We start from the raw sequence: 26,348 nt of genomic DNA, 5'->3' as shown, positions 1-26,348 counted from the left end.
CAGGGACCCCAGCAGAAGGGTACAGCTCCAATACACCATTCCTCAAAGCCGCCATGTACCTTGGCCATGCCTTTATTTTCTCCCAAGCAGCACTTTGACACAAAAGCACTCCCTCACCCCAACCTGAGCGCACCACCATCCCCTGGTGGGCACTGCCTGCAGATGCCCCTTTGGGCTCCTCCTGAGGAGATGGCCCAACCTGCAGTCGCTGTGCTCAGCTTGTGCTCAGTCACTCTGCAGCTCCCACCTCTCCAGGAGCATGCTGCACCGCCTGCATGCGGGATGAGACGTTGGCGTGTGCTCTGTGGCTTGCTTAGAGCCCTGGGGAGATCAGGTGGCTCCTGGTGGCACTCAGGCCAGGACCCCACAGCATCCACATGCGGTGCCACGGCTGCTCCTTGTGCCACGAGCAGGATGCCACGTCTACTGGCACAGCCCCTACGTGCCTATGACATGCTGCAGTTGGATGGCTTTGAGCCTTGTCCCTGGCAGGGGAGAGAGCATGCAGTGAGCAAGGTAAGGTGACATCTTCCTCAGCCCTGCGTGGTCCCTGGGAAGCAGAAATGGGGGAGTAGAAATGGGGGTAGCCAGACTCAGCCTGCTTACCTGCTTCTGCAGCTGCTGGTACTCAGCCTCACTCGCTGACAGTGCCTGCGCCAGTGCCAGGTCCTCCTCCTCCTGTGTGCTGCAGGGACAGTGGTGCACTGTGTGCCTGGCACCCCATGTGCCCTCCCCCCTATGTCCCCGAGGCAGCAGAGGGCAGGGGGGCTGCTTGCATGCCCGCGCTCCATTTAGCAGCACTGAGCAGTGTGCCCATGAGCTGCTGGCTGCCACCTGCAGATATGGCTGTGCCTGTCAGTGCCAAGCAGTCAGGAAGCAGCATGTCCCCCCTGCACTGCCTGGCACTGTCCCCAACCAGAAGTGGGCTCAGCTGCAGCTTTGGGCTCTTCCCTTTTTCCCAGCACCTTGCAGAGCAGGGCCACCATGTGCAGCCCTGTGCTGTGGGTAGCATCACCCCAAGCCACACAAGCCAGGCGTGCACGAGGGTGGCACCATGTGCCCCAGTTGTACCTGGGTGGCTGCGCCGAGCCATGTGCCGACTCTGCCAGGGACATCTCCAGTGCCCGCTGCAGTGCCTCCTCCTCACTCTGCAACAAAGCCCCTTGTCAGCAGCCATGGCTGCCTCTGCCCAGGCTGGGAGCTAAGGCAGCAAGAGGCAGCCCCTGTCCTCCTCCATCCTCAGCTCAGCCCCTCTGGTGCTGACAGCCCCCAAAGCACAGGGCCCCCCACACTCACCAGCCTGTTCTGTAGTATGGCAGCTGGCGGGGAGGTGCTGCGGACCTGGGGCACAGCTGCTCCTACGCCTCTGCAGACAACAGAGAGAAGCCGGGTGATGCCACAGAGCTGTTGCCCATCAGGTATGAGCAGCAGGGCTGGCACCTACCTGGCAGGGGGAAGATAGGGGGGGGTCCCTGCGGGCCGGGCAGCGCTACTCGATGTGTTGCTGGCTTGTGGGGGGGATGCCTGGGCCCTGGCAAGCGCAGCATGCCTGGGGAAGGGAGTGTGTGCTGGGGGTGAGCAGGTGGCATCCCATGCACAGGGCCGGGGGCAGTGGGAGCTCCATTCTGATGCTCACCCCGCTTTAGAGAGAGGCCTCCCAGCCCCAGTGCAGTCGTGGTCCAGTGGGTGCCGATGCTTCAGGCAGTAGTTCTTGTGGCACTGCTCGCAGATCACCTTCATCATCTCCTTCTGCTTGCAGCCGGGCTTCAAGCACTTGTTGGTGAAGATCTACAAGCGGTGGTGGCACTGAGTGGGGACCCGCATGCCCCGGCAGAGCCTTCCCCAACTGCCTCCCCAGAGCTCGGATCTCCCAGCCGCGGGTCCCGGGGTTCCCACCTTGCGCTGGCGCTGCGCGGGGTCGGATCTGCAGTCGCGATCGATGTGCTCTCCCACCACCACGTCGGGCATCTCGCCCCGCCGCACGGGCACCGGCGTGTTGCACAGCGGGCACACGGGCACCTGTACGTCCTGCGGGCACGGGAGAGCGGCAGGAGCACCGGGCTTCGGGATGCGGGACTTCGGGATGCGGGGCTTCGGGGGGGCAGCTCACCTTCTTGTAGGCGGAGGTGCACTCGTGCTGGGCGTACGCGACGTGGTCGGTGCAGAAGATCCGCTCGCAGGCGTCGCATTTGAGGGGCAGGAAATCTGCGGGAAGCAAGGTCGGCGCTCAGCCCCGCACCTCCCGCACGGCCCTCACCCCGCCGCGCCCCGGCCGGCGCTCACGGCCGCGGCTCCGCCCCGCGCTACAGCCGAGCCCCGCGGCCCCCGGCCCTCACCCAGGCGCTGGCAGGCGGCCCACGAGCAGTGAGCCCCCAGGTCCGGGAACTCCATGGCGGCCCGTCTCCCGGCCGCCCGCGCCGCGCCCGTTTCCGTCCCGGCGTCACGCGGGGCGGGGACGCGGCCGGCACCTCCCCCGCGGCGGTCACGGGGCGGCCCGCGGAGCCGACGGCGCCCGGAGGACGACGCCTCTTTTCCGCCTTCTCTTCTCCTCCCGTTCTTCTTCGGCCCGCCGCCGGCAGTGCGCCGGGTTCCCCGCATTCCTCCCGCTCCGGATCCCCCATCCGGACCGCTCCGCCCGCTGAGGGCGAGCTGGCGGAGCCCCGCGCGGCCCAAACCCAGAGGCAGCCCCCCACTGTTCACGGCTGCGAACCCGGAGAGCCGGGCGGGAGGGGAACGCTACGTCCTGCCCGGCCGTGCTGCGTGCTGATCTCGGATCTTCTCGTGCTAAGAGACGTGTCCCCCCCACACCCGTCACCTTCCCCTGTCCCAGCAGTGAGGGACGGACTCCTGCCTCCCTCCCCAGCCGTTGAGCGCATACGAAGCGCTGACCCGCCGCTGTGTAACAGAGCTCCCAGCTCTCTTCGAGGTGCTTCGAAGTCTTCCGATGCCTCGCCGCCATTCCCAATAGGGGCAGAGCCCGAGGGCTGTTCGGCCCCCTGGCAGCCTGCAATTCAAGGGACGTGCGGCACGGCCCCGGCAGGAAGACACGCAGAACAGGGCCAGGAGTGAAATTCATTGATTGCAAAAACTCCACAGCCACTCAGTAGCACAACTCCAACCAGACAGGGGAAAACGGGTATCGCCCAATACCGTGTTCCAGCAGCCACGTGAAAGATGCCGACGGGTTGCAGAAAGGGGCTCTTTGTTGCTCAGGACCCATCTGCTCGTGTCCCCTCAATCCCTCCCTCCCCCTCAAGACCCCCAGCCTACCCTCTGCCCCAGAGCTGTGTCTGACTGCGCTCCCCTCCCCACCCCGCCCCCAAACGAGACCGATGAAAGTTAAAATTATTTACACTTTTAGCCATTTAAAAACCCAATAAAATAAGATTGCATATGTCCTACTGGGGATTTGGGTATTAGCAGCAGCTACAGCTAGCTCGGTACTCGGCGTGCAAAACGAAAGACAAACAGAAGACAGACCAAAATACCGCACCATTACTAGGAAGCGTTTGCAGGGGTTGGTGCTCCATTGTGGCGTAAGGCTTCCAGGAGCCGGCTCCTCCCCAGCGGCGGGGCAGGGCCGTCCCCCGCTCAGCCAGCAGAGGCCGGGCTCTAGAAGGATGGAAAGGATTTGTTATTCCAAACACAGCACATTAACACTGACGCGTTTCCATCCCAGTCAACAGACATCTAAAACCCGCTGCGCGTTCTCCACGTGAGTTCTTTCCTTCTTTCCAGTGACGACGGAGATCGAAGGGGTGCACGAAGAAGACCTAAGACATAGATGCTGCTGTCATCGCTGCCTCCTCCTCAACTCCTTGCTTTGGCAGCTCAGCAAGTGCGGGAGAGGGGGAAGGCGGAGCCGGAGTGGCAGGAGACTCTTGCCCTTCCTGCTCTTCCCCAAGGCCCAGCTCTACATCCATTTGCTCCAGCTCCCTCTGATCCAGTAGCTCAAAGTCATCGGCTTCCTCCTCGTCCTCTGGTGAAGCTGCTGCCTCTGCCTCCACCACTTCGCTCCCTGACAGCTGTGCTTGGAAGCTCAGTTTCTCTTCGGGCTCGGTGGGGAGGAACTCAGAGAGGGAGGGTCCCTCGCTGGCCTCTGAGGACCGCAGAAGGGCGGAGAGGGTGTTCTGCACCGCTGTGGTAATGGCAGTGGTGACGATCTCTTCGCTCAGCGTGTCGATGCAGATGCCCATGCCCGGTGCAGGGACAGCCTCTGGCTCCATGCTGCCTCCTGCCACCTGCCCACTCCCGTTGAAGTGCGTATTTACAAAATGGAGAGGAGACGCTAAGCGAAGGATGGAGAGGTCAGAGTCCGCAGCCTCCTTCTCTGCTGAGTCCAGCTCACGGGCAGCATGGGCTAGCTCAGGACCCAGAGGCACACCAAATGCATCTTCATCACTCTGTGGTCCCAGATCTCTGGAATGATATTCTTCCACGGAGGGAAACTCTGCCAGGTCTTTGGAAAATGACTCCTCCGGCTCACTGTGCAGGCTCTGCTGATCCAGGTCTGGAAGGCACCAGCATTAACATCAACATTAAGGCACGGGTTACCTCGCCTCGGCCCAGAGTGCTGACATTTCCCATCCAGTTTCTCCCAGCTGACACACCATTGATCTCTTCTAGGTCTTCTCCCAGTTTTGGGAGCACAGGCATTTGTAGTTATTCCCTTCTCCCAGTGGCACTACTCACCTAGTGTTCTCTTTCCTATTCTGCCTTATACACTCTGTGCTCTGAGAAAACCAACCCTCCTTTGTTCTCACTGCTCGCAGCACTCCCTCTCTGCCTGTTCCTCCCCAAATACTCAAGCGACCACATCGGAGCAATTATCTTTACACTCCACACAACTGACTGAGCTTGTCAGTTGAAGTGGAAATGCTAAGTCACGGCTTGGAACAGTGATTCCCCTGGTGGGAAGGCAGGACCAACCCAGGGCAGCTCAGGTGCATGCAATGCATTGAGTGACTGGAAGGGGAGGAGCCAGGATCCACCTCTTCCCAGACCTCATTTAAGGGTGGGCAGTGGAGGTGAGGGTATCTCTTGCTGGAGGTCTCTGTTGACCTGAGGCCTTTGAAAGGTAAGTAGACTTTCTTTATTTCTGTGCCCATGGCTGCTGTGCTGGGGCTTGTTCTCATTTGTTATAGCCTAGGATTGTGCCACCACAGTGTTATTGCTGTACTTTCCATCGCATTATAGCATTACATGAGTCTGGCAGGGTGAGCTGTCTGACCTGTTCAAACCAGCATCGTGCACTGGTGTATGACCATACTATGCTGTTATTTTTGTGGGTCTTCTCTACTCTCGTATCCTCTGCCATTTTGCAGGGATTTTGTGGATGGCCTTCCTTCCTTTCTGGAGTGATGAGGAAGCACTGGCTTATAGGACAGTTATATCAGAAGCCTATCTCCAGTCCTGACCAACTCTGTACCACCCATAAAGCCAGGGCATACTGTGTTGCCACTACTGCTTCCCTCTTTTAATGTTCTTCCCCCTGCAAATAGTTGAGTTCTCTCTGTGTCGTCCCACTTAGAAGAGCAGTTACTCTGGGTCAAAACATCCCAGGTAAGGGAGGCAGCAAAATGTTGCATTATGTACCTTCAGAAACATCTGTCAGCTGTGGGGTGGTAGCCCTTGAGACAGAAAAGCCCCCGCTCTCCAGGATGGAAGCCTCTTCATCAGAGAGCTCAGAATCTGTGATCGACAGTGCCAGGGCAGTTTTCTTCACATCCACCTGAACAGGATGAAAGCAGAGCAACAAGTTCCTGTATGTCTGACTACCAGTGAAGCATCTCCACACAAGCCAGAGTGTCCAGGCAGAAGTCCTTCTCTGGAGAGAGTGTGCAGAGACATTATGAAGCAGAAGGGATGTGACAAAGTGCTTACTGCACTGCCAGTGAAGGACAGTCACAACTCACTGGCTTTCCTGACTGCTGGAACTTTGCCTGCTCTCAGTGAAGGACCTGAAAGAGCCAGTACAAGGTGAGATCAGCCTGCAGGAGTCTCACAAGACTTCAATCCTTCTTTTGGGAACATCAAGGAACAAAACACCCCTTCCCTCTTGCTTTCGCGCTAGGTACAAAGAAGCCTTCTACATGTAACAGTAGCTCAAGCATCTGCATTGCTTTGGAAGTTAAAGCTTCCTACTTCACCCCATGAGCCTAGCTCCGTGCTCAGGGCTCCTTTAAAGGCAAACACTTGCACCATCTCTGTGGTGCATGCACAGAAGTCTCACCCTGTCTGAAGGCAGGAGGTCAAGGTAAGGGAACTAGTACTACTCATCTTCCTTTCCTAGCTGTGAGCAGAATGGGAGCCTCCTGCACGTTGTACCAGCAAAGCTAAGGACACTTTTGTGTCCTCTGAGCACACAGCACAAGCATCAAAGCAATTCTGCAGGTCAGCCGGTGGCTGGGGCTTGACTCCTACCATTCTGCCTCACCAACTCTGAATTCTTAATAACCAGACTGGTTATTAAGCAGTCTTCAAACAGATATTCATCAAACAGGTATGCTTCCTCCCTGGGATTCTGTGGTGACTTGCTGGTGTACTGTTTACAGTGTGGCTGTACTCATACCACCTGTGGTTCTCAAGATGCCACTGAAAGGAAGGACTGGCTCCTGTATAGGTTTGCTGTGCTCTTACCACTGGGGAGAAGCCTGACAGTTCTGCCTCACTCTCACTCTCCGTCTCTGCTGTTGGCTCATCACCTGCTGCAGGCTCACTCTTCACTTGTCGCTCTATGAGTAAAAAAAGATGGGTTTAGAATCACAGAATCATAGAATCACCAAGGTTGGAAAAGACCTAAAAGATCATCCAATCCATCCATGTCTACTTGAGACTGAATGAACTTCTCTTTTATGCATCACTCATCCAACCCTTTTATCCTGTAAAACCACATAGGTTTACCAGAATGGATGAGTTTCCAGAGACAACTACAACCTGCTGCTTTTGTTTGCTATATTGAGGACAAGCCCAGTTTTTCTCTCCCAAACCCTCAAGTTTCAGTCTTTCTCCCTGCTCCGTCACAGCAGCATACTGTTTTCACATACTCTTCCCTTGTGCTTCACCCTGGAGTCAGGAAGAAGGTGAGTGCTTACTCTTCTTCTCGTGCTTGTGGTGCAATGTCTCTGCCTTCATACTGTAGTCCAGTTTCATCAGAACAGGCTCCAATCGTGTGTACATCCTCTGGATCAGCTCATGGTAGACCACCAGAGGCCAGAGAAGAATGCTGAGCACTGCAATGAACACAGGGTGAAAGGAGTGTAAGAGGAAGAACAGGCACCATCGTTCTGTGTTAAGGGAAGTGCAGCTGAACTGAATGTGCTTTCCATTTGACAGCTTAAAGTCCTAACCCTTGGTTATTCTTACTCGTTCCAAAGCTGCTAAATTAGTCAGGTTTTTCTAACCAATGTCTGTCCACGTTCATGTTTCAATACAGGTTTATGTTAAAATGAAACAGAAGCTCCCTGTTTCAGCTACTGTGTCCCAGCCTCAGCATGCAACAAAAGCCCTAAAATGGGGCATTCAAATAACAACATAAACCAAAAATAACTGAAACTTTTAGAAAGGTAGCAGCACAGAGACATGCCAGCAGCAAAGCACCTGAACTACCTCTGGAACCAGCAGGGACTCAGGATGCAGTTAGAAAGCCTTATTTGCTAAACACGTGCTTTCTTTAATAACTCTCTCAAATAGATTGTAGGAACTGAGAAACTGCAGCTCTCTGCTTCTCTGAGACCTCACCAGCACAGCTGCAAGGATAAAAGAGGAAAGCAATGTTTTAGTGATGGCTCCCTCTCCTGACTCTGCAGTTGCACTGCATACACACACTTAAAGCAAGAATTCCCAGAGTGCACTGCTTGTATTGATTGATTACCTAGCAGATAACCCTGCAAAAAACAAAAACAAAAACAAAAAAAAACACAAAAACAAACAACAACAAATCACCAAAACCACACATGCTTCTACCAGTCTATCAACAGCACAGCTAGGCTGTGCTTCAGTGTACGTCACGAGAGCTGCTTATACTCACAAATGATGTAGGAGATCATTATGCCTGGAACATAGTGTCCAACTACAGCCAGAATCAGGCAGCCTGAACAGACACTCATGCAGAACTGAAGGAAGAGAGGAACAAACAGAAGTGACAAGAGGCAGAGATATATTTATGCAACCAGTGCAGGCAACCCAGTTAGAACAAAGAGAGGGATATTCCTACAAAGTTCAGTACACAAACCCTCCCCTCCTGCCCTCTCCAAAAGCAGTGTGTTTATTTTCTAGCTCAGCTTTGCACTGAGGACATTGAGATGCTGATGGTCACAACTCAGACAGGTTGGTTGGGTTAAGCTGTAAAGCATTAGAGGTTCAAGCACAGGAAGACCAAGGTAACTGAAGACCCCATTCACAAAAATGAATCAAAACTTCAGTGGATGTTTTTTTTGGAACAAAATGATGTTCCTTAAGGATGGGATACTGCACACTGCCATTTTAGAGTACATCTCTGAAAAGTTCAGCATTTTAAGAAAACCTCATACTGTCCTGTCAGAGGCTGAAAGCTGTTTGAGTCACTAGATGATGTGCCACTGCTCTGCAATAAGCCAACTGGCAACAGCAGTAGAACCCATGCTCCCACTAGGCCAGGTGATTCCTCCTCTGGAGAAAGTGAAAGGACAATGGTGTAGCCCTGATGGTTTGTCCTGAATTCTCCTGGGGATGAGGAAAGGTGAGAACAAGCACCCTGTAAACCAGGGGGTGGGTTAAGAAACTGACTACATCCAGCAATGAAGAGATTTATTTGTAACATAGGGGTTCTACAAAAGCTAGAGTCCTCTAAGGGTTTTGTTTCCAGTGGTTCTAGTCCCTACAGCCTACTGCTGGGACAGTGTTTTAACAGAAGAGTAATCAGCAGTGACAAAAACCCACTCCTTTTGGCATGCTGGACCCAGCAAGCCTGATGTGACCTTAGCAGCCAGTCTGTCCTATCTTTGTGGTGCTGAGGTAACTCCTGCCTACAAACCTTTCCTAAACAATGTCATAGCCATTAGAACATGGCTTTTGACATACACTCAGGAACACTGCTGCATTTAGACTTTGCTTGCTACAAACTGCAAGATAGATAGAATCACCCTGAAGGGCTGAACAGAGCCTATGAACGGGGCAGAGCCCGTAGGCTCCCTTTTTCACTCCCACTACCAATCTAAGAGCTTCCTTTGCACAACAAGCAATAAAACTAAGTACAGCTAGCTATTCACAGAGGACAGTAAGTTCAGGACCTGTTTACAAACTCTAGAAGCCAATCACTAATGAATTAAGCTTCCTGGGGCAGAGTCTGAAAGGAAGAAACAGCAAGCGTTAAGCAGGAACAGCAATTGTAAAAACAATGATTTGACATTCCTTCATCTCCTAAGGCCATTAGCAATGGAAAGAAAAGCCCCTGCAGGGAAGAGTAGGTATCTCCAGCTTACCTTGGCAGGATTTTGCCTCTTGTACTGTAGCAGTTCCTGCAGGTACAGCCTGAAGGTGACCCAGCTCTCTGCCAGACAGTGGCACAGCTCAGGGACACTGAGCAGGTGAGGCTGTGCCCCTGAAGTCACCCCCTCACTAGAGACAGACAAGAGTGAGAAGACAACCTTTGAACACGATCTGCTTGGTTTTGGGGTACAGCTGCACGGGAACATGTAGGTCCCTACCAAAGGCTTGACAATTCTGACTGCATCTGCAACCAAACTCCGGAAGACACTTGATTTGTAGACATTTTTTTCTTTTAAGCAGGAAGAGAGCCAAGAGACAGCTGAGCCAAGCAGAGCAGCAGCAAACACATGTCACAGCATTCCCATGCCACAGGCCCGAGATGCAAAGCAGTTTGCCCAAAGCCACGCAGACAGAAGTGCTGGAGGTGGAACCAGTTAGGTGGCCCTCTCTGGCAACAAGTCCCAGGTCAGCAGAGCGCAGTGCTCAGACCTGTAACCACAGCGGAGCATGGAATGCCAGCCACACTGCCACAGGCAGCACGTATGGCCTGCAAAAGTCAGTCTCAGGGATTTCTTGCTCTCTTATTCTTAAAGTAGTCCAGGACGTGTCCAGGGAAGAAACCTGAAAGTTCCTAACATCAGAAGCACCCGAGCGTTATTGCTGCTCCAAGAACATTAACTTTCCCCAGTCTCAAACTGTGGCTCCCAAGCTGATAAACAGCTGCCAGTGCATGAGAAACTGCTACTGAGGTTTCACAGCAGGAACCATGCAGTCTACTGACAACAACAAAGATGGGAGGTAAAATCAGCACATTAAATGAAGGCATCCCCACTCTCCTCTTGCACCAAGGAGCATGTTACTGAGCTTACCTGTCCCCTCCTGGCTCCTCTGATGGCTGAGCTGTAGAATAGAGAACAGAACAATCAGCCAAGTGAAAAATAAAACTTGACATTTTTGCCACTGAAATAGAGCACAGCTGGAAACATATCATCTTCAGCTAGGGATGCACCCCGGGGACTTATCTGTGCTCTCAAGCAAGCAGGAATCACTGGCTTGGAGTCTGTATTGTGCAAGCTCCAGTGAAGGCTGAAGTCCCATGTGCCTGGACAGCACCATCCCCACGGGTCGTGGAAGCAGCCCAAAGACAATCACAGCTGCCCAGCCCTTGTCACTCACCCAGGACTGCCAACACAGTCCCTGAGCTAGGCAAAGCTTCAGCTGCTCTCTTGGAACTCAACACAGCACTAGCAGGTCTGAGCTGCATCTCCCTGAGACCAGACCACAGCTCCTGGCAGGATGCTGTGTACAAATGCCAGAGATCTTACTGCTGTCTCTGCCCTTTCCCATGGAATTAAGTAATAAATAGCAGTCTCATGCATAATTATCTAATTTTAGGGCTCTTTCATGCCTCCTGACAGCCCTTTGTGCCAGCAAGGCACATATATAACTACTGCTAAGCCTGGATAAAAACAAGGCAAAGCTTCTGCCATTCCACTCTGCACCCAACCCAGTGACAATCAAACAGGGACTCCACACAGTGTTGAAGGCAGGAGCTGTGCTTCAGTGGCAGAGGTCACACAGGTCAATGCTCCAGCCAACAACGAACTTTGTTCAGGCTGTCCAAAAGGTTCTGAAGATTGGTGAGACGCTGTCTCGCACACCACATGTCACCCCAAAAGCAGGACTAAAATAACAGAACAGTTTATGTTCAGAGGTCAAGTCACTTGCTAGAAATGCACTTAAATGAACAAAAAGGGTTTTGAAGCCTCCCCGGCGTCATCAGCCAGATGCAAGGCCCAAGAGTGGCAGTGACTTCCCCATGGAAAGCAGCCTCGTCACCGTTCTCCCAAGGCAGGGAACGCTGGGCCAAGTATGTCAGACTCCTCCTACCACCGCAGGCACCACAGCAGTGCAGTGGAGCGGGAGGCCATCCGCAGAGGGGAGGAGGCAGTTCTTTGAGAGCGTGACCCAGATTTCCAGTAATAGGGCCTGACGAGAGGAGTCAACTGCTCTCGGCCTGGGCTGCCCACAACCGATTGGTGTGGCTGCTGGGGCAGCAGGAACTCAGGCTGACCGCCTCAACGTGAGAAAGGAGTGTTATGGACGCAGTTGTACCCCTGGGGAGCAGCTGCTTCTCTTTCACAACTGCTGCTGTTGTATTTTGTTATTGTGTGCAGACATCTAAAGCTGCTTAACCACAGCTTGCGGAAATCCGGCTGTCTCTCAAAGCATCATCTTTTATCTGCAATGAAGCACCAAAAAAAATGTATTTGGCATCAGCCCCTCTGTGATTGCTGGCTGTGCCAGCTACCAAATGAGGCACTGGGACAACTGCCACACTCCATTGGACAGATGCACCAGCGACACAGTGAGCAGGGTGGCACGGGAGCTCCTGTCCTCGCAGATCGGCTGTCCATGTCCGAGCCATCAAGAACACGCCAGCAGAGGGAGTGAAACAGTTCTCCTCAGCTGCTTCTGAAGGCTTCAGAGACTTTTGGGAGCTGCAGAACACTTCAGCAGGCTGCAGTGTGTCCACGTGACTTAAGCTCTCTGGCAAAACAAGGGCTGTCAACAGTAGCTTGCTTCCTATGGTAATGCAGTCTGCCAGCTGTCCATCCCAATGCACCAGAGCCTTACACCAGCTGCAGGAACACTGCAACCGCACTAAATCCAGAGAGCATTGCTGACAGCACATGCTGCCTTAGGTGAGGCTTAACTCTAACCTGTGCTGCAATACTGCCTAGCCCCAGTACAATTAAGCCAGCAAGAACACCCAGCTGGCCTCACATCATCAATAATCTTGCTGCCAGCATTACGCACCTGACGGTGGATTAATGCAAACTGCTTGACATACAGCAGACTCTTCTGACAGAGCAGGCAGCCATGCAACAGTTTAGGTTATACGCTGGTACTGACAAATTATCGCTGATGGATTCCTTGGCTCTTACAGGTTTTCAACACTTCCCCAAGAGGCATTGTTCATCTGTGTATAAACTTCAGCTGGAAAGCATGGGCCCTTTTTAAGGAATACCAGCATTCAATTGCAACCATCCCAGAATGTATTTAAAATCCATTTGGATGTGATGCTCAGGGACATGATGTTGCAGTGGGTTGTTAGAGTTAAGGTAGTATGGTTAGGCTGTGGTTGGACTTGATGATCTTGAAGGTCTTTTCCAACCTGAGCAATTCTGTAATTCTATGACTCTAATACAGCTATTGCTAGAGGAATTCTACACTAAACTGTGACCAAAACACACTGCTAAACAACAATGCCACTAAAACACATTGCTACTCAACAGCTATTTCAGGAGAAAATTGAATCACAGAATTGTAGGGGTTGGAAGGGACCTCTAGAGATCATCGAGACCAACCCTCCTGCCAAAGCAGGTTCTTGAGGTGCTTCCCAAGTCCATACACAACATTTAAATGGAATCCATACAGTGGCAGTTACATACGAAGAAAATCCCCGCACTCATGATAAAAATATGTTGTCCCATCTGACAGGGCCTGAACCAGTGATTGAGCACCTGGTGGGAAGGCAGGGCCAATCAAGGGAGCCAGGTGCATGCAATGCACTGAGGGACCAGAATGGGTGGAGCCAGGATCCACCCCTTCCCAGACCTCATTTAAAGAGAATTTAAGGCTGGGGATGAGCTGCTGGAGAGGAGCTCTGTGGAGAAGGATCTGGGTGTCCTGGTGGAGGACAAGTTGGCTATGAGCCAGCTGTGTGCCCTCGTGGCCAAGAGGGCCAATGGCATTCTGGGGTGCATTAAAAAGAATGTGGCTAGCAGGTCAAGAGAAGTGATCCTCTTCCTCTACTCTGCCCTGGTAAGGCCTCATCTGGAGTACTGTGTCCAGTTCTGGGCTCCACAGTACAAAAAAGACAAGGATCTCTTGGAAAGAGTCCAGCGGAGGGCCACGAAGATGGTGAAGGGCCTGGAGCATCTCTCCTATGAGGAAAGGCTGAGCGAACTGGGTCTGTTCAGCCTTGAGAAAAGAAGACTGAGAGGGGACCTGATCCAGGTCTATAAGTATCTAAACTGTGGGGGGGGCAGAATGGCGAGGCCAAACTTTTCAGCAGTGTGTGGAGGCAGGACAAGGGGAAACGGCCAGAAACTGCAGCATAGGAAGTTCTGCACAAATGTGTGCAAGAACTTCTTTACAGTGAGGGTGACGGAGCACTGGAACAGGCTGCCCAGGGAGGTGGTGGAGTCTCCTTCTCTGGAGATGTTCAAGACCTGCCTGGATGCCTACCTGTGTGACCTGGTGTAGGGAACCTGCTTTGGCAGGGGGGTTGGACTCGATGATCTCTGGAGGTCCCTTCCAACCCCTACAACTCTGTGGTTGGCAGGAGGGAGGTGAGGGGATCTTATTGGAGATCCCTGCCTACTGGAGGACTTCTAGAGGTAAGCAGTTTTTCTTCCTCTGTTTCTGCGTTCATGGCTGCTGCACTGGGGCTTGTTCTCATTCACTGCAGCCTAGGATTGTGCTACTCTGCTATTATTGCTGTTCATTTCATCACGTTACAGCATTACAGGACCTACAAAGGTTGTGCATCTCTGTGCTATTAGTGTGTCCCTGATCACAGTGTGTGAGTAACTGCAAAATACATGCTGAGGCTTTAAGCATTCCTTCAGAAATGACGCTATAAGCAGTCACCTCAGACAGGGAGAACTGCCAGAAGCTGAGGTTCGTGCATATACTTGCTGATTCGTAAAGGGGTGGTACTGACCTACTTCCAAAAGCTCCTAGAAAGGCTTACAGCACTGAGGAGGAAAGCCACAAAGCTATAGCTCTGCTCCAGCAGGAAGTGAGAGCCACACAAGAATCCGTAAGTATTCAGCAGTGTGAAGTCAACAGGAGGCCCCTAAGGAACATCTTCTTTGTAGAGGCTGAGGAAATGTGGTCCAGTGGACTGTGTCAAAATCAGAGCTGTGACCTAACCAGGAATACCAGAAAGGTGGCACTGTTCCTGGTTTTCAGCAGCTGAGAAGCATTGGAGAGCCAGAGGGGAGTGGAATGCAAGGAGGAACAGCACTGAGGAGGAGCTCAGTGGGACGAGAGCTGACTCTATACAGAATGGGTGACAGAGGATTAGCTAAACTCCTGGGCTGTGAGTGGTTTTTCTTTCCCATGCCTTGCTGTTCTGTATCACTCAAATTGATTTCAGTATGGATTTCCCACTTCCTCTGCAACAGCACAACTTTTACAAGCCTGTACTTTCTAAAGAGATTTCACCTTCCCTGCCCCCCTCACCTGCCTCAATAACACCATTCTGCATTGGACACCAAGCCTTGGTGCTTCTGGACGTGTTTCAAGTGAGATGTTTTGGGTTGGTTTTAAACTATTCCCTAAAAAAACCAATGCAAATAAGCAGGAAATTAAATTGGCCAGTCCAGTTTGGCTGCCTAGCTACCTGAACCACACAAAGCAAACAGTTTTGAGACTACAGCTGAAACATCTAATCTTATCAGGACTTCTGTGAAAGCACCCTTTAAGCCAGCACCCTTACAGGTCAAATAAAGGGCACCTTACAAACACATATATAGAGGGGCTTTCATTCAGAAACCTTCCTTAGAGCAGGAGGGCCCCAAGATGCCTTTGAACAGTAGCAGTGAACACAGAAGACAGGTCTGGGTGCAGTCATCTAAAAATAAATTTTGGTGAAGGAGCCTCTCAAAGCAGACAGCAGCCTTCCATCCTGTCATGGTTATGAGATTTTTCTCCTTGTTGCTTTTCTGTCTGATGTTGGCAAAGACCCTTCAATAAATGGGATAGCTCAGCCAAGTGATGGGGCTTGCTGATTAGCTGCAGCCCAGCTGCTGCTCTGAACACAATACGTGAACTGTCAGGCACAGGGAAGCCACAGCTTCCCACCCTCTACCTGCTGCACAGAGAGGTGGCTTTTGTCTGCTCTGCCTCTTCTAGGGTGTAAGCCTATGCTATGTTTAACTGAAACCAATTCAATTCAAACTTCCATTTCTTTTAGATCTGAAATGATTCTTCTCAGTAAGACCCGAAGGAAAGAAATGATGCAGCACAAACACTGCATCATCCCTCTCCCCAGCTTCCCTGCTGACCTGGCTTGGATACCCTTAGTCACTCTCCCCGTGAACTCCTCACAGCATCCCTCAGCGCTGGAAGCAACTGTGTCAGTCCTCAAGGATGCTGCAAAGGCCTGCTCGGGGTACCTCCTAGTACCTGGACACAAGCAGGCAGGAGGCAGCAGTGCCAAAGCCTGCAGTTACAGTTGGAACAGGGCTGACACAACCTCTGGCAAAGCCAGAGCTGTGGCCACTGGAACTGTGCCACTAGCTCCAGCACCACCCAATCACGTACCTGGGAAGTCAAACAGGAACCTGGGCTTCCATCTCTCCAGCAAGAGGATGCCAAGGAGAGACATGCTGAGGAGAAAGAGGGGTCTCAGGGAAGTGGAGGAAAACAACCTAGAAATCAAACGAGAAATCGTTAGCCGGGGGCCGAGGCGCTGAGCTACCGCCCCGGTGAGCAGAGGCGACTCAGCACAGGGCAGCGCAGACACATCCGACCGCTACAGTAGAACGCGGCGCGCTGCGGGCGCCCGCCCCGGGCACGCTGTCAAATGGCGCCGGCGCCCGCGGGCGGACAGCCGCCTGCCACCGCCCGAGCTCCTCCTCCGGTTGTAAAACGGGGCCGGCGCTCCGTGCGCCAGCGCGAATCCCTGACATCCCTCAGGTGGAGAACTGAAATACCAGCCGCGCTTCCCCGCGGCTCGGAGGGATCGCACCGTAAAACGGCGTCGGGGAAACGCGCTCCCCGCTCCGTCTCCGCTACGGAGAGCCGCTCTCCGCCGCGCCGCGCGCCGACCGCGCCACATCCCACGGCCTTCATCCCCCGTCACGGGACGGCAGCTCCGCGCGTCGCTCCCCGCCCTCCCCCCGCCGACGCCCCCTCGCTCACCAGAGCGCCCCGCCGAGCGCGGCGGCGGTCACCAGGCTGTGCAGCGGCCTCTCCCACACCAGCAGCCGCTGCGCCGCCGCCAGCGCCGCCTCCCAGCCCCGCAGCCGCTGCCGCAGCGCCAACGCCAACCGCTCCGCCGCCGCGGCCGCCGCTTCCTCCTCCTCCTCTTCGGCCGCCGCCGCCGCCTCCTCGGCGCGGGCGGTCGCGGCCATGGCTGCGCGCGGGCGGGGCGGGAGGGGGCGCCGTCGTCGCCGCCGGTAGCGTTAGCGGCGCTGCAGCGGGCCGGGCCGGGCGGCACCGCCTGACGGGGACCGGCGGCCGCTGGCGCCGTGCGCGTGCGCGGCCCGCCCCTCGGCGGCGATGGGGCGGCCGCGCGTGCGCGGTGAGCTCGGAGGCGGTGACCCGCCGCGCGCACGCGCGGCCGCTGTGCCGGAAGCGGAAGAAGGCGGCGGGCGGAGCGGGGCGCGGCTCTTCCTTTCGCGGTCTCCGCCGAGACTCGGCCTCGCGGTGCTTCGAGGCCGCTTGGCCAGTCGCTTCGCCGGCCCCTCCTCTCTGCTTTTGGGGCGGCCGCTCGGCATGGACCTGAACGGGTTCCTGCTGGATGAGGAGGGCGCCTTCTCCCTCGGCGGCTTCCAGGAGTTCACGGTGAGGCCCTGCCGGGGCGCCCCGGCTCCGATCCCCTCCTCTCCCGGGGTGTTTCCCGTTCCCTCCCGGCCCTCGGGAGCTCCCTCGACTGCCCTCCTGGCGCCCGTAAGCTGGCCGGGACGCGGCCCACCGCCTGCGGGCCCGGCATTGCCACTGTCAGGGCTTTTCTGAACTCCTTCCTCTCTGCTCGCAGTTCCTACCCCGGCACCAGCAGCTGAGCGAGCGGGTGCGGAAGCGGCTCTACTATGGCTGGGACAAGGAGTGCACCCTGGATAACCTCTCCAGCCCCGTGGCAGGTGAGTGACCGACATGCCCAGCCGGGACTGCTGAGTCAGGGCGTTTGGAAGCGACCCAAGGGCCGGTAGCAGCACGGCAGCTGCTTCCCCCAGCGCCAAATCCCTCCCTGCGTGGCCTTCTGTGTGTGTGCTGTGCTGCGGGCAGGCTGCCATGGCCTCGCATCTCTGCTCTGCGTTTTATTGCTCTGTCTGGCCTGCTGTTGTGTTTTTGGCACCTTGCTGCTGTGCGGAGTCCTTTGGGTCGTTTGTAAATTGCAGTGAGAGCTGTATCCTTTCCCCTTACAGGAGGTGTCTTGGACAAGTTCTCATGCTCACTTAACTTAGTTGTGAACACCAAGGGGATAAGTGCTTTCTGTATATGTGGTTTTTTTCCTATAAGTTCAGCAGTGCTTGGGGGAGCAAAAGGGTTGAGGCACAGGAAGAGGAGCTGGCAAGGGCTAGTAGTGGTTAGTTAGTGTGCCTTCATAGCAGAGCTGTGTCGTTGTCTCTATTAGCTATATGCTCACGTAGTTTGCAGGAGGCATGGAGCGGGTGGGGAGGTGTGCTCGTGTTCTATGCTTTTGTGATGGTTTTGAGGGGAGCAGTCTGAAGTCCCACAGAGGCTGTGTGAAATTCATAGCTGCTCACCTACTTTCTGTGATTTTTGTTGGAAGCTTTCTGACCTAGCTGCTCATGGGGAGCTGGCAGCGAGCTCCCGTTGGAGCATGTTGGCTGTTGCGGGCTTCAGTTTTGATAATTGGTATCTTTGAAGCCAGGAAAATGAGATGTACCTAAACTATGCTCTCCTGACCGGAGTGAGCTGTGACACAGTTGACCAGAGGCAGCTGGGTGTGTCTGTGGTTACACCATAGTGCTACTTCCATGCTGTGCTCATCCCTGTACACTGAAATGAACACACTGTCCATTATCATCCTGGGTGCACTGGAGCTGACGTGTGGAGGAAGCTGGGTTGGCACTGATCCGCTTTCGAGGAGTAGGGCATTGTTTGGAAGGGAGCACAGAACAGGGTATGCCTGGTGTCAACATCAGGCCCCCAAAACCTTATAAAGCACAATCAGAAGGGGCCGTCTGGGGTCCTGTGGGTGAGGCTGGGTGTTAGCCTCTCTGTGCAGCTGGCTGCAGGTAACTCCCCGTGATGCAGACGTGCTAATCTGGATCTGGCACTGCTGCTGTGCGTTGGTTACACATGTGCTCTTCCTGCTTTGGTCTGGTGCTCTTCTGCGTGCTCGTTTGCATGCCTCCTATCAGCTTGTTGGATAGGTTGCTGAGTGCTTGCTGTGATCAGTCAAATCTTGAGTCATTTTATAAAAGTATGCGTGGTATATTTCGAGAAGAACAAATGTAGCTTAGGTTAACGTAACACATTAAAACTTTTTGAAAGGACAGATAACAGCAGGACAAGGAGAAAGGGAAGATTTAGGTTGGATGTCAGGGGGAAGCTCTTTACAGAGAGAGTGGTGAGGTGCTGGAGCAGCTTGCCCAGAGAGGTTGTGGATGCCCCGTCCCTAGAGGTTGGATAGGGCCCTGGGCAGCATGGTCTAGTATTAAATGGGGAGGTTGGTGGCCCTGCCTGTGGCAGGGGGGGGGGTTGGAGATTCATGGTCCTTGAGGTCCCTTCCAACCCTGGCCATTCTGTGACGTCTGAAAAGTCTGACTTAGTTTGAGTGAAATGAGGGGCTGTGAGCAAACACTGAGACTCAGTGATCTTGTAGGTGAAAAGGTGGGGATGGACTGTGCCACATAGGACTCATCCTTTTTGTTATTTTTCTGTCCTAGATATTGCTGTGGAACTGCTGCAGAAAGTGGCTCCCAGCCCTATCCGCAGACTGCAGAAGAAGTACGTGTCTCATGTGTCTCGGTAAGAAACAAAACCTGTCCTTCACGTCCCACGTCAAAACTGCGAGCTCTGGTCTCACCTGTGACTCTGTTCTGTCACCCGGGCTGGCACTGATTAGTCACTGGTTAGTGTCAAAAAGGAACTGGGGGCAAGTGGCAAGGCCAAGCAGGCACGGTGTCAGGTTGGTCCTGCTCTGTGGGATGCAGAGATACTCTTGTTAATGGGACTCTACCGGCTTGGATCAGCAGCTGAGCGATGCTCATTGTGCAGCCGGGTCTGAACCTTGGCTGAAGCCTTTGTAGCATGGCTTACTACAGGCAGAGGTGTTCTTTGAAGAACTGGCTGTGCCCAGAAATAGGAGCTAGGGCTTTCTGCTCTCCACCGTGTATCTCCTGTGCTTTCTCGTGCTGCAGCTCAGCACAGTGGCACAGAGCAGGTAAGACTGGGTTGTGTTGCAGCCAAGTGCTTAACTGTTTGCTGAGCCCCCAGCACTTAACTACAAGGGGAGAGAGCAGTCAAGTTGTGCTATGATGGCATGCACATAACTTTTGGGATAGCTCCTATGTCATTCCTACAGGGAAGCCTGTATCTCACCCTGCTCCATGATGCTGGCACTAGTTTATATTGAGAGACTCCGGCACCGGAACCCTGAATACCTCCAGCAAATCTCATCTTCAGACCTCTTCTTGATCTCCATGGTGAGCATTGTGCGCTAGAGGGTTACTGGTTTGGAGGAATGTCTGGAGGAGGTTGAAGTTCTGTCCTTCATGCTGTTTTTAGATGGTTGCAAGTAAGTACCTGTATGATGAGGGTGAGGAGGAAGAGGTATTCAATGACGAATGGGGAGCAGCAGGGAAAGTGGATGTCCAGACCATGAACACGCTGGAGATGAACTTCCTGAGTGCCATTGTAAGTGAAGCCTGGATTTCTGTTTTTTCCTTCATGTGCCCCCATGAGGGAATAGAGAAGGATGTGTGCAGATGTTGGTTGGTCTGTTTGGTCTGGACTGTGTTGACCTGTCACTGCTGTCACTGCAGGACTGGAGTCTTTACACAGACCCCCGGGAGCTGTTTGAAGTGCTGAGCTGGCTGGAAGGACGGTAAGTGTGTGGTGGGGGGCTTTTCATCCCTCCTGCAGCCTTGTCTCTCCCACTGCTTGGAGGTATCTCTGCTGCATTGAAATAAGAGCTTGGGTGCCCATGGGCCCTTCTTAGGCTTTGCAGCTCCCTTCCACAGCCATGGTGTTTTGAGTGGAGTCTTTTGTAGAAGTGAGAAAGGTCCATGCCACAGCCACCCTTCTTGTTTTTCCTGCAGTGTGGCAGAGAAGCAGGGCATGTGGCGCGGCTGGTTCACCTACACGGATCTGTGTGTCCTCATGGAGCAGTCCATGTGGCAGCAAGCACTGGGCCACTTCTACCAGCAAGTAGTGAAGGTATGGGCACGGGAGAGCAGCTGCTTGCAAGAACATAGAGCCCAGCAGGCCATGAGTTTAGAGTAGGGCTTTCTTTTCCACTCTAAACTTCTGCTAGATTTATTCTCTGCTGAAAAGGGAAGCTCTCAGAAGCTAAACCATGCAGATTTGCAGCTGTCCTGCTTGAGACACTGCAGCCTAGTGTTGAGCTAATCTGTGCACTGTGTTGAACCACTATCCCACAGGTGGATGGGTACAAGAGCATGCTGGTGGCATGGAGGGAGGTGGGTGCTAGGTGGGCATTTAAACAGGAACTGTTAGGTTTTAGCCAGGGTGTTCAGTCCCTGCTTTGCACGGACTGTTTTGCTACTTGCTGTCAGGAATGTGGCTGCCTGCTCCTTGGCCTCCAGCTCTGTGCTGCTGGAGCCCTTTGCCGTCATGGCTCTTGGATTGACTTGTTGGGGAGAGTGTGGGACGTGGTCAGCCGCAGGGAGTGTGCCAGTGGTCTGAGCTAACTGTCAGCTTCTCTGCAGCTGGCCTGCCTCCTGGGTGTGGTGTACCTGACCGGCTTTGCAGCTGTCTTCACTTCCATCGCTGTGGTGCACCGGGCTGTGTGCGCGAGGAGCACCAGCAGTACAGCCATCCGTCCTGCTCTAATCCCTGTGGAGAGCGGCTGCCAGCTGGGTGCTCAGCCAGCCCTGGCTCCTGAGCAGCCCCAGCCTAAACTGCCTGATGTCTCCTCACCCAGCAGCACTCATTGCTTAGGGGAGAACGAGACTGCTGAGGAGCCACGTCGTGGGGGAGTCACGGCGACTGCGCTCTACCTGTGGGGCAGTGTGATGACAGCTCTGTCCTATGTAAAGGCACCTGATGTAACCCTGCACAAGAGCCCCCTGCAAGCTCCCCTTCGGAAAGTACCCACTGCCTGTGAGAGATTGAACCGAACTGCTCCTGTCACAGCCTCCAACCAGCCTGGCCCCTTTGGACTTTCTGTGCTCCTGGCCCCTCCGACGCTCCACTGCCATGCCTGCTCAGCTGCTGCCAGGTCCACGTGGGATGCCTCCCCCAACCACAAGGACTGGCTAGACCCCCTGGGGCTGAGGCAGTGCTTTTTGCACACAGCCTTGGATTTTGGCAGAATCAAGAACTTTATTTTTCCCAGCTAGGAGCAGAGGACAGCGCCTTTCCCCCTCCCTCCTAGTGTGGCACAACTCACTTCCTTGCACTTCTGGGACCTCTGATCCCTGGGGCAGCGCAGGGCTTATGACCTTGTATTACTTCCAAACCAGCATTTGTGTCCCCCACCCACTGAGGGCAGGGGTGTTCTTCACTTTGGGTGCTCTAAAGCATTGGGGCTGCTGGGACAGGATAGGGCAAGTTTGGCTAGCTGAAGAGTAGAAGTGGGATGTTGTTTGGTTGGGATAATAGGCTAAAGGGGAGTGTTGTACCACTTCCAGCAGCAGGTGAGTGGCCTTTGGTGATGATGGGCAGAGGTGGTATGTGGCATGTAGTATGCAGGGGCAGGGATTGCAGGGGTTGGGGCAGTGAGGGTGCAGAGTACTTTTGTAGGAGATGGGGTGCCTGCGAGAGGAGGTAGAAGAAGTGGGCAGGGAGCAGCCTGAGCTGGCTGGCCTTAGCAACTATTCCAGACCACTTCTCAGGAAGTACTGCAGTCGCACCAAGAGGGGACCCTTATGTGGCTATGCCCCGGGGAGAGGATATACCCTACTGGATTGTAGGTGAAGTGGTGAGCATTTATCTTCCTTATCCTGCCTGAGTTGGGCACTTGGGAAGTGGGCTATTCTTGAACTTCAGCTTGAATGCCACTGCCTGCAGTTGTGAGCAGCGGTGCCTAACTGCTCCAAGGGGTGGGGAGATGACACCCTGTCTTGCTGACCAGCTCTGCTCAGTGTGCCCCTTCTTTTTACCATGAATTTTACACCTGTTTTTTCACTCTTTTGTAGATGCAACTCTCTTCCAATAAAAGTAGTTCTTGCTGTGCACCTGCTTTCGTCTGCTGAGCCACTCCATCCTGACAGCAAGCATACCCACATGCAGCTGTATTGATGTGTGTTTGCAGTTATAGCAGGCAGAGCTTGATCTCTGTTTCAGGATGTAAGGCAGATTCTAGGTGCCAGCAACGAGCCTAGGAGCACTAAGCCCTGTCCTGTAGGGCTTGAGAGAGACCAGGCTCTCTGGTGGTGGGGGACAGGAATGATCTTGGGGCTGGTGCCAGGCGAAGGTGGGGCAGTGGAGGTTCTGCATACATGGGAATGCAGGGAATGCATGACCTCCCTGTAGGCTGTTCAGTTAATGAGTGAGCTCTGAACAGGAAGGGCTTTGCGCAGTCACAGTTGTGGTCACTGCCCTGTGAAAAAAAACATGGGCATTTCCTGCCTGTGGTGCCTGGGGAAGCTTCCCACCCACAGCAGCAGCTCTCATCCCTGCCATCCTTGTCCAGGTTGCAGGATTCAGCACCAAGACTCCTACCAGCGTTGGGTATGTGGTAGTCCTACATCAGAGACATCCGTGGTGTGGGCACACTGCCTAAGGGTGGGAATGTCAGGACCTGGGGGCACCTGTACAAGTGTTAATGGGGCCCTCATTCTGACCACTCACATCACAGTATGGGTCTGTTGGCTGAGTATCAGCAGCTGCAAGGAACGCGGATGATGAACTTTCACTCTGCCAACAAATGTCAAATCCCTAAACATTTAACTCAGTTAATATCTATTTGCCAGCTAGCAAACACTGTGAGCAGCAGAGCATAGATTCGAGCTCACTTGCTTTCCTTCCTCGAGTAATGCATGTGTAGCAAGATAGGATTGACTGTTTCCATTGCATGTCTTTCAGTTTGCATTTCAACCTCACAATATCATAAATCAGTTTTACTGTCCTAATTTGAAATGAGAACTAGCCCTTCTTAAGGGAACTCTTCCCACTGTTAATTATCTTAGCTGGATTTTGCCTGGGTTCTCACAAAATATTCTCTTGTCTGCATTCTTCCATCTACTCTCTCATGTTGGCTTGCACACCCATGTCACGGGTTAAAGGGACACATCTTTGTAAGCACAACCTTTGGGTGGCTTGTTGCAGAGAAGAGGATGCTGTGGGACTAACTCATTTATTTAGAGCGTTCAGTTTGTCTCACTAAACACCATTTGGCCCCCACTGGTCCTAAATAAATTTTTGTAATGGAATTTTATAGGAGGTTTCTTTGGCAGATGTTTTCACTTGTGTTTTTACCTCCTGGGTGTAGCAGAAATGCTGAGTCACAGCTTGAAGCAGTGATTGAGCACCTGCCCAACCCAGAGGAGCTCAGTTGCTTACAAAAGGGCTGGAGCCAGGATCCACCCCTTTCCAGACCTCATTTAGGGGTTGGCAGTGGAGGTGAGGATTTCTTTCTGTAGCTGAGGTCTTCTAAGGGTGAGTAGGCTCTCTTCTTTGTTTCTGTGGTTGTCACGTTTGGGTAAATCCTTGCATGTTGTACCTGGTGCCTTGCTGCTCTGCTGTCATTGCTGTACTTGCTCTGTACTGCAATGCTTTTGGATCTTTAAACTTGTTTTAAAGCATTGTAATCAGAGATTTTGAATTATCCTTGAAGATTCTGGGAATTAATAAGCATGTATCAGTTTCACTGAAATGAGAGCTGAGGTGTTTTTTGTTGTTGTTTTTTTTCTTAAAGCAAGTACTGTAATATTTCACATCTGTTTTTAACTAGAGTTCCCCAAGTGGTCTATAATGGTGAGTGCTAGAGGACAAATGCCTGCTGCTTGGAGAAAGTAATCCTGCTTCCGCAGAAGAATGCAGTCATGGGAATCTGTCACACGTGGGTGAAGCACTTTACAAAGATTTTATCTTCCTATATTCACAGCTCTAGCTCTAAGAGAAAGGATAAGGACTCCTCATGGATGGAGAGGATTAAAAGGGCTTGGGTTGTTGACCAAGGCAGTAATGTTTTGTAAATGAAAATGTAAGAACCATCTCTAGGCTGGGAATTCTTTTCTTGCTGTTTATCTTTTCCTCCTGACTTACAGGTGGTCCTTTCTACACAGACTTGTTTATTTCTTTGTATTAGGCATCAAAGCCCTATTTCAAGTCAGGATGGTGTGAAGCTACCTGCTGCAGAGAGAAGTCTTGCTTGAAAGGGCTGACAGGTGACTTGTGTGAATCTTAGCCTCCAGTTCAATTGTTTTACAGTGTCTGTGGGGATAATTTCTCACTTATATGGACAGAATTGAGGTGCTAAGCAGACTAAAATTTGCTCTTTGAAAACATAAGGTTTGTTCCCATGATGTGGCATACATCTAGCTACTCAGAAAAGCCTTAATGGTACAATTAAATGTAATTGGGGTGGGTTTCCACAAGGTGGGAACCGTACCTGCTAAACCATGATAATTTTTGACACATAACATACTAAAGAAAACAGAGTGCGATCGTGATGGGGTTTGGAGGCTACATATGTGCTATGAGAAGTTAGACTGTTGGGTTTATTTTTTCCACTTGGTTTAACCTGCTGCCCTATGGGCCTCTTGTCTGTAGAGGCTGAGGCAAGCTAGACTTTCTCCCTGAGCAGACAGCTTGTTTCACCTGAGTGTGTGCACACCAATAACTCAGTTCTACCTGCTGCCCTTCAGTAATGGTAAGCAAACCAAGCACTACATAATCATAAAGGCTGAGGAGACCCCTGGCAACGGGATGCTGCATGTGTTTGAGAGTTCCTTGCTGGAGGTAATCTTGTTAAAACTTTTTCAGATGTGTTTGAGAATGTAAATGGCTGTCAAAGGCAGAACCTGCAACAGTGGAAGTCTTAGATGAGGCTGAAGCTGTGGAACAGCTAAAAAGCTGTGCTCTGCCTTTTGGTTGTGGTGCTCTCTGCGTGTGAGACAACCTCAGCAGTTCTTTTTCGTCTTCTGAACTTCTGCCAATCAGTACCACCCAGATCTTAGCAGAGAAAGAAGGGAACTTGGACAGTTTCTGGACTGCGTTAGGAATCATCTCTTCTGTGGAATCTTGCATAACTATTTCCCCCTCTTCAATTGTAATGTTAATGGTTATGTATCTGTTCTTCCTGCCTCTCTAGATAAAATAGTGAAGCATGGATGAATGTTGGGACTCTACAGTTTCAGATGGTAAATGTCAAATTCTCCTCTTCTGTTCGTTGTCACCTTAATGTAGCTGCCTTTACTTGAGCTGTATGAACTCAGTGCAGCCTCTTTCTACTGTATCCATTCTGTGTCTACAAATCAGATCAGGATCATTAGCTAGCATACTAATGATGATGTTGTGTGACTTAAAATAACAAAAAAAAACCCTCACTGTAAAACATTTGGTTCCATACGCATTTGATTTGGCTAGAATGAGTACAGAAAGAATCAAATAAAACAGTGTAAATTGGCAATTCTTGGGATTGGGAACTTTTATCTGGTCCAGTGATAGAAGAGAAAATTGGGCAGTCTTTAAAGTATTCTGGATTGAAAATGGGAATATTATCCTGCAGCCTAAAGCTCTGCATCCATCCCGTGTGAAACAAGGAAAACCATCAGGTTGCAAGTGGACAGTACAACTGGGAGGCTGTTTTAGGTCCAAGGCAAGACAACCTTGCACCAAGAACAAAGAAATCAGGGAAACCTAATTATTGACATTCTGATATAATATAATACTACTTGATCCAGGAAAGGAGAGGAGACTGACTTCAAATATTTATTGGGGGGAAAAAAATCTCAAATCATGAGAATGATGGACTTTGCACT

The 26,348-nt window shown here is 52.6% G+C and overlaps 3 protein-coding genes across 3 annotated transcripts; 1 reads left to right on the top strand and 2 right to left on the bottom strand.

Moving 5' to 3' along the window:
• Nucleotides 1–446: 446 nt before the first annotated feature.
• Nucleotides 447–2,391, bottom strand: ZFAND2B (zinc finger AN1-type containing 2B; the record flags this gene model as incomplete). The annotated part of the gene is made up of 9 exons (XM_079539453.1): nt 447–485; nt 607–685; nt 1,072–1,148; nt 1,297–1,366; nt 1,445–1,549; nt 1,637–1,788; nt 1,897–2,028; nt 2,111–2,205; nt 2,337–2,391. 9 exons carry the CDS (start codon nt 2,389–2,391, stop codon nt 447–449), a joined length of 804 nt encoding a protein of 267 aa, XP_079395579.1.
• Nucleotides 2,392–3,773: 1,382 nt separating this feature from the next.
• RETREG2 (reticulophagy regulator family member 2) lies at nt 3,774–16,647 on the bottom strand (the record flags this gene model as incomplete). Its single annotated transcript, XM_079539024.1, has 9 exons — nt 16,408–16,647; nt 15,808–15,914; nt 10,338–10,368; nt 9,462–9,597; nt 8,030–8,114; nt 7,095–7,232; nt 6,640–6,734; nt 5,596–5,731; nt 3,774–4,510 (listed from the first exon to the last, which is right to left on the bottom strand). The coding sequence occupies exons 1-9, from the start codon at nt 16,617–16,619 to the stop codon at nt 3,774–3,776; spliced, it is 1,677 nt and encodes a 558-aa protein (XP_079395150.1). The 5' UTR covers nt 16,620–16,647.
• Nucleotides 16,648–16,983: 336 nt separating this feature from the next.
• Nucleotides 16,984–21,761, top strand: CNPPD1 (cyclin Pas1/PHO80 domain containing 1; the record flags this gene model as incomplete). Its single annotated transcript, XM_079539117.1, has 8 exons — nt 16,984–17,052; nt 17,246–17,348; nt 19,125–19,206; nt 19,763–19,883; nt 19,966–20,094; nt 20,223–20,284; nt 20,499–20,616; nt 21,129–21,761. 8 exons carry the CDS (start codon nt 16,984–16,986, stop codon nt 21,759–21,761), a joined length of 1,317 nt encoding a protein of 438 aa, XP_079395243.1.
• Nucleotides 21,762–26,348: the final 4,587 nt, after the last annotated feature.

Source organism: Tetrao urogallus (genome assembly GCF_951394365.1).
Source record: "Tetrao urogallus genome assembly, chromosome: 8".
NCBI classification, from domain to species: domain Eukaryota; kingdom Metazoa; phylum Chordata; class Aves; order Galliformes; family Phasianidae; genus Tetrao; species Tetrao urogallus.
The sequence above is the reverse complement of the archived record's forward strand: the minus strand, read 5'-3'. Positions and strand labels throughout refer to the sequence as shown.